Here is a 9549-nt window from a genome sequence, read left to right on the forward strand (position 1 = left end):
CTCATCACCCAGAGCCGGTTTCCAGGTCTGAGAGCGGTGGCACGCAACCAAAGTCTGAGGAGAGTGTGAAGAAACAAAACCACCACCACCACCACCTCCACCTCTGCATTATACACAATCACACCTCCTGCTGCCTCACTCTGCCGTTTCCCCCGAGGCGCTCCGTGTCTTCTCATGCTCAAACGGCATGTCAGCTGGAGGAATTGGACACAATACACCTACTTACAGTTTATTCCTGGATTACATTGTAATTAAGGATGTACGGTATGTATGAGTCTGAGACAAAAACAACCCGCAGAAAACAAGAGACAACAAAAACTCATACTGAAGTCACAGAGTGAGAGCAACTCACTCTGCGCACAAAAACACCCAGAATCATAAACGTATTAAATAAAAACATGCAAACAATTGTTAAACAATATGAAAACAAACATTCGCTCTGGAAAACACAAGTTAAACCCCGAGATCGCATTCTGTTGAGGGTTACATAGCTTATAATAACACACCTGCACTGCACCGCCATCTGGTGGCCATAGTCTGAGTTACATCAAACAGCAATATTAGGTTTAATTGCTGAATGTCTATGGGATAAGATATCATAATCGTGATTCCTTAGGCATCCGGTACTTGTGCGAAACTAATCAAATAAACTAAATGGGGGCTGAAGGGGAGCCGTTTCCAAGTTTAGTCAGAGGGGAGGCCCAAAGCACCAGACCATGAAAAGAGATTTTTTTTATCTTTTATGATTTATGACCTATTTATTTATTTATTTATGTTTTTAACCTGCTGGTATCAGATTGGTATGCCGTATCGGCCCATATGCAACTTCAGGTATCAGTATCGGGTGGGAACAAATGGTATGGAAACATCTCTATTAACAAATGCAGGTTACACTGCAGAGACTGTTTTACAGCACTCAGTTCATCAAGATGGCTCGAAAATGTGAAAAGTGAGAGGAAAGAGAGAGTGGCTAAATACACTTTCTGTATTAACTTTGCTTTTTGTGTAGACTTGAGACCGAGAATACAATATTTGATGTTTGACAAAATTAAAAAAAATGTCCTAAAGGCTGGTGATGGAGATGTCATTACATCCTTGTTGTCAATCGTCCAGGAGGCTAACGTAGTTAGCATGAGCTGATCCAGAGGTTGCTGAGGCTCTTCAGCATCTAGTCAACATGCTCTCTTGTCCTTATGTCCTATTCAGCAGTCAGCAGATCAGATGTCATCTCTTTAAGAGGCTGTTAATGGCTCTGACTTCATCCGTGGACAGAGGAGAAAGATTGTAGCCTCTCAGCTCAGGTTTTCCTACAAACAAAAAGACATAGATCATGAGCACACTGCTGGGAGGACATTCAGGGGCGTATTCTCAAAGAATGGAATGCGACCCCTGATGAATTGCACATCACTTTCAGCCGCCATCTTCCCCGCGTTAGATTCGCTAAACAAAAGACAATGCGCTTATGATATAAAAATAAATTAGTTTGTTCATATATTTTTATTAAGCCCTTTCGTTTTTTTTTGTTGTTTTTAAAATAAAGCAGTTTGAGCAGACACCACTTATTAATACACTTTAGTTACCACCAAAAACTTTGGAAATGGGACTGTTTTTGCAATGAGGCTCATGTGCACAGAAAGGGGCCAATTTTGTGACATATATGTCTGCATAATATTATTTAAATCACGTGCAAATAGCACAGGAGCACCAATATGCTATTGCTTTGGCAGCACAGTCATGGGTGCTTTTCAAATTTTGTAGGTGCTTTAAGAAATTATTCTTGTCTTGGATTTCCCCTTTTCAACTGGTTTACCAGAGGAATCACTATTAAGTTTCCAAGGCTTCGTTGAACCACTTGGAGACATTCAGAGTTTAAAGACACATCGAAATTCATGGAGATGGTCCAAGTTTCAGAAATGTCCACGAGGACACAAAGTTAAAAGCCTGGAACACACCTATCAGAGACTCTGGTGAATCTGTGCTGTTAATAGGGTAAATTGCTGCCTATTTAAAGGTTTAACTAGAAGCATTAAAAAAAAATCATCCCTCCAGATCTTATCTCAATGTCCTGTCTGTTTGAACTCTTTGAGCTCCCTTAGCATGTGTCCCCTTAGCATGGTGCTAGCTGTACCTCTAATGTGTGAACAAGCATCAGTGGCAGTCTAATCTCTGGCTGAATAACTCGACGGAGCTGTTCAACATGTTCTCTTGTCCTTATGTCCTATTCAGTGGTCAGCAAAAGACTGGGTCTGCACTAGACTCTACAGGTGTTGCCTTAACACCAGCTGTTAAAGGGACAGTCTGGGGGTTTTGAAGTGGGCATGTATGAGGTACTTATCCATAGTCAGTGTATTACTACTATAGAAGGAGTTTGAAGAAACAGACTGGAGTAGCAGCACGTCAGCAAAGCAATTTACCATTGTGGATAGGAGCAGCAGAGCCTATTGTAGACTCCTAAAAATATCTATAGCAGTTTAAGTGTACGCTAGATTTCAAACATTGTCACTGTATTACCTTGCCATTGGGGGAACTGAAGCTGTCAATCAATGTTCTTTTCAAAGCCACCAGACGAGACAGACAATATCACAAATAAACTAACTGACCAGCAGCTCTTTTTTTCTGCGTGGTAAAATCACTGTTATTGTCAAAGGATAATAAGCAAATAAACTAAACAGCTCAGATGCTCTTCATTACCTTGCATCTCATTTAGACGGTTGACTTTTGCTTTCAGTCCTGTGCGGAGGTTGTTTATCTCCTTGTCCAGCTGCTCTTGGTCTAACAGGAGAGAAAGAAAGATGGAAAGAGTTCAGGGTGAACTTATATGTGGCTACAACACGTGAACAACAAATCTATTCATACTAAAATGTATAATGGAAAACTAACCAATAAATTCAAAATGTGTTTTTTTCTTCTTTACCTTTCTGAATCATCTCTCTCGTCTTCAGTTTGGGAAATTTGATGAACATGTTTCCGATGCAAACCTTCACTTTCTCTGCAAATGACAGCATGGACCGTTATAACAACTGTACAGCTGACTCCCATCCACTGTAACATCCCCCGAATGATTGTTTTTTTCAACATAAGTCAATGTGTCCGTGACATTACTGTTTGAGCCCAGATGTACACGATCACATTGAAGCTTTCGCATAATGAAGCCTTTCCTCTTCTCAGACAACATTCTGTCACATACGGTTGCTTACCTGAATCTGACATTTCATTTTTCAGTGCGTTCAATGCCTCTCTGTTCCTGTTTCTCTTTGTGTCCAGGTCCACTATCTGAAACATGCACAGGGAACATTAGTTATCCACAGATATATACAGTAGATAATGCTTTTTCCATTATGGAATGTGAATAAAAGGAAAAGTGATTTAATATAAATTTCCAACAAGTTGGCTTTATGGGTAAAACATAATCAAAATTACAGACAACAGTCATGTTGACTAGTTGTACAGGAGTTTTGTAATATAAATATGCATTGTCATAGAGTGTTTAAGGGGGAAATAATAATAATAATAATAATAATTATTATTATTATTATTGCCTGGGGACTTTGCTGAGTGGCATTATTTCAAATGTCAGTTAATGTTGTATATCCTGGCAATGTACATCCCTGTAATAAATAACAACTAAATGAAACACTGTCAAAACAATGCAGTACAATAAAGTTTCAAGTCACATTTCCAGGGTTAACTTCTGCATTTATCAAAGTAAGGTCATATGTCTTTGAAGGCTTCTTTCATTAAAAGAGACAATACTGTTGCTTACTGCCCATATTCTGCATCTACTACTTTATTGGTTTATTTGAACAACTTGCCATTTTACAAAACAATAGTATTTTACAACTCACAGGTATACAGTGAACACACTGCAGGTTATCCAATACCAAGAATATATGGGGAAAAAGCCCAACAGCGCCTCGTGAATGCGGCTTGAATGACCCCTTTAAAAGAATACTTTATGTGATATTTCAGTTTTTCTTTTTTAATAAATTTGCAAAAATTTCTAATTTCTGAATTTTTTTCTGTCAAGATGGGTTGCTGAGTGTACATTAATGCGAAAAAAAAATGAACTTTTTTCGATTTTAGCAAATGGCTGCAATGAAACAAAGAGTGAAAAATTTAAATACTTTGTACCCACTGTAAACAATATTGCAAAACAAATTCTGGTCAGTATATTTCGTTATTTGCTGCCCTACTCAAATCAGCACAGAGCTAGCAAATCATGTTGCCATGGCAGGTGACGTTAACGAAAGGGAAATGTAGTTTAAGATAAACTGACTGTGAACCAAGAGCTAGTTAGCCTAGCTGCTAACCTTCTTGGTGGCTGGTGATATGTCGGTCCTCCCAGGTGGCCTTGCTCTGTTTATTATCAACAGCTTAATGTTGTAAAGAAGGGGTTGTTAAGTGTGCGAATATTATTAGCTGCCTCTACAACGTCTGTTAAATAACGTAGTCCAAAGTAACAGCGTCCATGGTGGCTGACGTTACATCTGCAGTTATGGTACCGTTACCTAGTTAATTGCGTTGTTACATTACAATTGGTTGTTTGTTTTTTACTGACAGTGTTGATCTTAATTGTATATCTTAAGAATATTAACACCTAGCTATTAAACCGTGTTCCCAGAGTAGGTTTGCTCAGTTTGACGTTAATGAAATGGAAATGTAAGACCAGTTAAAAGGGACCGTGAACCGCGAGCTAGTTAGCCTAGCTGCTAACATTCTCAATGGCAGCTGGTGCATCGGTCTTCCCAGGTGACCCTGCTCTGCATATTATTAACAGCTTATTGTTGCCGAGTAATTATTGAATAACCTGTTGTTTAGTGGTGAGAACATCCTCAGCTGCCTCCTCGACTTCTGTCAGGTACTCCAAAACACGCTCGGGTACAGCGTCCATGGTGGCTGTGTCGCTTTAAAAATACGTCCGGTCTAAAACAACGACTGGAAACAGAGAGGACCGCTTCATGACAGTTCCCCTCAAACAGTAGTTATAGGCGATGGATAGATAAAGAACAGTATCTAAGTATCACCAGCATTTTGCACCATGGCATAATTTGCTTGCTCTGTATTTCAGAAACTTTGTTTCTCTGTCATGAACATTGGGGACGTAAACATCTTTTTTACCTCTTTTAGAGGCTTGTATTGACTCAATCTTATTTAGAACAAGGTGAATACAAAGCACTTTCATATATTTTCAAGGCTACATTAAGCCCTCACACTATATTAGCCTAATACAATTAATCACCCCCAGCCCTGAGATTACTCCCACAAAACAACATTTAATACATTCATAAAACCGTAAGTGAACAGCAATATGCAAGTCCTGCCATTAAAATTATAGTGGTCTGAGGTCCAGGCACTGAGTTCACCACTCCAGGACAATCGGAGAAATGAAGTTGTCTTGCAGGATGCAGCAGTGTTTCCCCCCAGTATTTCCTCCCATACCTTCACCAAGCTTTTCAACACATTTAACCATGACTTACAAAGAATTCCACCTGTAAATTACAATTGTTTGGTAAACTTTAATCCCTTTCATTGGGCAGTCATTTTGTTGACAAACCCAAACAGAATCATTAGTGGTTTGTTGTAAATTCCTGCAGAAAAATATATAAATTGTGTATTGTGCTGACGGAGGCTCACTGGGTTGATTTAAATCAGAAAATTAAAATAAATATCAACATGCTGAAAGGATTTACTGTATGTATGATCGATAATGCATGTAAACACCCACTGTTGCATTAGCTTATTTGACTGCAATCACAGCATTGGATCAAATGTAATAATGCAACTTTAAATAGCTAAGAACAAAAAATCTGGCAAGCAAAACATCCCACTACATTTACAATCTTGCTGCACTTTCTGTCAACCTGTTCAAATAAGGAAAAATGACTGAAAATATACATTCATAATCAAATCATAAATGTGACGACTGCAGCTGTGGCAAACAGATTACACTTACAGCCCTCAACTTGCTGTTATGTAACAAAGTCAACCTGTTTCGGTCTGTTTGGTTTGTTTATTGGACAATTCTTGGACCCAGGTAAATTGTCCATTATTGCAGTGACGGCATCTGGTTTTATTTCCTGTTCCCTGAGCTCAGCTATTCTCCTCCGCTCAGCTTCTCCCCTTCTACACTCGGAGCCACTTCGTCTTTTCTCCCACGCACCTTGTTGTCTCTCGACTCCACCTCTTCTCTGCTCCGAGCCACTCCTCCTCCGAAACCCCCCGGCCCTGTAGTCTGACACGTCCCCCCGTGCTCCCAAACGGTCCCCTAGACCCGAGTCTCTGGCGGTGGACTGAGGCTTCGTGTTAGCACCGTGAACGGGGTTGCGGATGTTGCCCGAGGCCTGCATTCTCTTCAGGTGGCTGCTGGTCCTCACGGGGCTGCCAAACATCTGAGCTTGGGACGTGGAGCTCCTGTCTGCCGAGTTCACCCGGCTCTCGCTATAGCTCCTTCTAGGTAGGGACGAGGGGCCCCTGCTGCGCTCCGGCGTGGGACTCAGTCTGGACTGGCGGGCGGAGCGGCAGCACGACGACGATGTGCTGCAGGCGGTGTAGCGGATGCGGCAGAGGGTACATGCGCAGCCAGAGAGCAGGGCGCATTGGCTGGCCAGCGAGGAGAGGAAGTTGAGGGGGAAGGCACGTTGACACTGGAGGATGCACTTCGGAGAGCTTAGGCGTAACGAGGCGGCGGCGGAGGTGGAGGTGGCCGACCTGTGGCAGCTGGACACGACATCGGACACTGCCGGCGTCCCGCCCTCCTCCTGGACGCTCTGAATCTGGCGCCACTCCAGCTGCAGCATCCTCTCCAGGTACCTCTCCAGAGGGCCCACAGGCCGGGGCCGAGGGGCTCCACGACCCTCCGTGTTGTAGAAGACAGCCAGCTGACCCAGGCTCCAGGAGTTAAAAGGCGGAGGTAGGAAGTCTGGGAAGTCGAAACCACCACGGTCATGTCCTCTGGGCCTGCAAGAGGAGAAATCCTCAGCCCCGATGAGCTCCGGCCTCAGCTGGAGCTTTGGAGGAACCCGGCCACAGGGCGACGCAGGAAGTCTCTCCGACTCAGACAAGTCGGTGTCACTGTCCCCCTCGCCGTGGCCGCTCGGGCTCCCCACCTCTGGGTATGGGGACAGCGTCTCCTGTGGATCGGGACTGGAATGAGGCAGGCGGTGGCAGGGAAAGGCTGGTGTGTGTCTGCTCCCTCTCAAACCCGTGTGCTTGTGTTCCCTGCGGACGCAGTGTTGAGCAGCCGGCCGCGCCTTCGGCTCCATCCTGTCCTCTGCAGGGGACAGTGGACGGGACTTTGTCTCTGAGGTTCCCTGAGTACTAGAGGGAAAAGTAAATGATATTATATTAGCTCCAAGGAAGCACAGAATGGCACGGAATTTGCACAAACAGCAATCTCACCTGTGTTGCAAAGTAACGTGTTTGGTCGAGGGGTTGTTAGGTTTCTGCTTTCTTCTCTGCTGCAGCTTCTGTGATCAGAGAGGCACTGTTCAGACTGTACACATTTACATATTTTCACAAATACATTTAAAGTTATTTAAAGGAGCTACTTGTAAGATGTGGCTGGAATTTTAGTTTTAAACCAGGTGGCAACCTCCGGTCCTGAAGAGTGAAGCCAATGCAAGCGTCTTAAAAAAGGTGGCGACTCCTCCGGTAGCAAAAAGAAGTCTGATTGTATAGAAGTCTATGAGAAAATGACTCTACTTCTCTTTGTAAAAACATTGTAAACATGAGTTTATGGTCTCAATCTCTAGTTTCAAGTCTTCTTCAAACTACTTGCTTTGTCCGACCAAAAGTTCAAAACATATTCAGCTTGTAGTGATAGGGGCCAAAGCAGATAAATACACACATCTGAGGAGCTCTAATAAGCACATTTTTGGCATGTCCGACATTCCTTCACTCGCCACTTTCAAAACTGCACTCAAAACTCACCTATTAATATCTGCTTTTAACCTGTGATGCAAGTTATGAGTGTTTTTGTTTTGTTTTTTACTGGGATAATGTCATCTCTCTGCGTTGTTTGTATTGTTATTGCTTTTATTGTTTCTGTTTTTACCACGTGTAAAGTTTCTTTGAGTACCATTAAAAGCGCTATGTAAATAAAAATATATTATAAGTATTAATATTAGTACTATTTCTTCTTGAAAAATGAATAATCGATTAACAAAACGGTTGGCAATTCATTTCTGTGACCCTCTAATCGATTAACCGACTCCTGTTTTCGGCTGTACCTCACGCTTACCTTCTCATTATTATTGTCTTGACTTGGGAGCGCGTACTGCGGCTGTACTGGCTTCCTTTGTGACTGCCGCCTGCCCATTTTAATGCTTGGAAAAAACAAAAAATAAAAAGAAGAGAAAAGTATGTCATATTAAACCCACCATATATAAAAAATAAAATAAAAAAAATAACGCTGCATAAATGACATGTAGAAATGTATATCCTGTGATTTGAAGTGCCGAGGCTTCTCTTTTTAATTACACAAACGAAGGGGGGTGCATTTGGAGATCAAAGCGGCGGACACGCGAGCATCCCCGCGTCGCGGCTCGAAAGAGGCGCGAGAGCCTCTATTACTGCAAAAATAACAAATACCATCTGAGGCTCGTGCTACCTGGCACCATCAGGCCTGCTGTTGCTCCAGGGCGCCTTCTTCTTCCTCCGCTCCCCGTCCCTGATGGAGAGCATCTCCGGGAAGTGATGTGGAACTCGCTCCTGCAGAATGGTGCCCATCCCCAAAGCCCACGGAAGGCACCAATGAAAAGGGGGCGAGTGGGGGCTGTTCACGCGAAACACGGTGGTGCTATCATAATGAGTGGGAGGGGGGGGACGGTATGCTCTAAAAGCAGAAGGAACCCAGCGTGTTTTCTTATGAAAAACATGTCGGAGTGATGAAAGGTTCAGCTGCCATCCAGCAGAGGGCAGTGCAGCTCAGTTCATGGTCTACCAGTCCCCTTAGACCAAATACAACGAGTAAAATTAGAAATTAGAAGAACATTTCTGAAATAAATAGATGACTTATTTCTGATCCTTTTCTAATCGTTATGTATCCTCATTTCTTTACAGCAACATGGCCAAAACTGACATGATACCGATACTTTTTGCAACAATTTAAAATTTAGGCTAACAATACTGATACTGATCATTTCTTAAATGGTTATGTCTTTTTTCAAAATAATGGTCAAAAGTAAAAAGAGATGTGTACACTTAAAGGTGCAACATGAAACACTGAACAACCTGCTCCAAAAAAAATAAGGGTCAGCATTTCACCCCCACTACTTGTTCCATGCAATCTAACTTAGAATGCACACAGATCTTGGATTTATTGTTGAAAATCCCTCACGGCAGCTCTAAGTGTCTTTTTACATTGACGTATTTGTCATAATGTCAAAACTGTTACTTCTCAAAATTCTTTATTATGTTAGTTGATATTTTGAATAAGCTATTTTTTTTAACAAAAAATCTTACACGTTGCACCTTTAAAGGCAAATCACATGACACATTCCAGCCATTATGACAATGTCATTAGGAAAGAAAATGTGTACAATTAAATGA

The 9549-nt window shown here is 42.2% G+C and overlaps 2 protein-coding genes across 3 annotated transcripts; both read right to left on the minus strand.

The window, feature by feature from the left end:
* Positions 1-215: 215 nt before the first annotated feature.
* Positions 216-4941, minus strand: pdrg1 (p53 and DNA-damage regulated 1). Its single transcript, XM_054616433.1, has 5 exons — positions 4808-4941; positions 3198-3273; positions 2915-2989; positions 2692-2772; positions 216-1307 (listed from the first exon to the last, which is right to left on the minus strand). The coding sequence occupies exons 1-5, from the start codon at positions 4889-4891 to the stop codon at positions 1225-1227; spliced, it is 399 nt and encodes a 132-aa protein (XP_054472408.1). The 5' UTR covers positions 4892-4941; the 3' UTR covers positions 216-1224.
* A 303-nt stretch (positions 4942-5244) lies between these two features.
* On the minus strand, positions 5245-8929 carry LOC129105417 (uncharacterized). 2 transcript variants are annotated; one of them, XM_054616423.1, is made up of 4 exons: positions 8609-8929; positions 8240-8324; positions 7399-7466; positions 5245-7317 (listed from the first exon to the last, which is right to left on the minus strand). In XM_054616423.1, exons 1-4 carry the CDS (start codon positions 8725-8727, stop codon positions 5970-5972), a joined length of 1620 nt encoding a protein of 539 aa, XP_054472398.1. In that variant the 5' UTR covers positions 8728-8929; the 3' UTR covers positions 5245-5969. The 2 variants fall into 2 exon arrangements, with proteins under 2 accessions (XP_054472398.1, XP_054472399.1); XM_054616424.1 differs by having other exon boundaries at positions 8590-8701.
* Between the last annotated feature and the right edge of the window lie 620 nt (positions 8930-9549).

This window comes from Anoplopoma fimbria, chromosome 17, assembly GCF_027596085.1.
Source record: "Anoplopoma fimbria isolate UVic2021 breed Golden Eagle Sablefish chromosome 17, Afim_UVic_2022, whole genome shotgun sequence".
NCBI classification, from domain to species: Eukaryota; Metazoa; Chordata; class Actinopteri; order Perciformes; family Anoplopomatidae; genus Anoplopoma; species Anoplopoma fimbria.

Bases quoted from the DNA above. Each gene is read 5' to 3' on its own strand.
- LOC129105417 (XM_054616423.1), bottom strand. From the start codon at position 8,727: ATGGGCACCATTCTGCAGGAGCGAGTTCCACATCACTTCCCGGAGATG. The intron at 8,325-8,608 runs GTAGCACGAGCC...GTTTTTTCCAAG, and splicing joins AGCAGGCCTGATGGTGCCAG to CATTAAAATGGGCAGGCGGC. The intron at 7,318-7,398 runs GTGAGATTGCTG...TTTTCCCTCTAG, and splicing joins CACGTTACTTTGCAACACAG to TACTCAGGGAACCTCAGAGA.
- pdrg1 (XM_054616433.1), bottom strand. From the start codon at position 4,891: ATGGACGCTGTACCCGAGCGTGTTTTGGAGTACCTGACAGAAGTCGAG. The intron at 2,990-3,197 runs GTAAGCAACCGT...TGTCATTTGCAG, and splicing joins AAATGAAATGTCAGATTCAG to AGAAAGTGAAGGTTTGCATC. The intron at 1,308-2,691 runs GTAATGAAGAGC...TTTTGTTTGTAG, and splicing joins CCGTCTAAATGAGATGCAAG to GAAAACCTGAGCTGAGAGGC.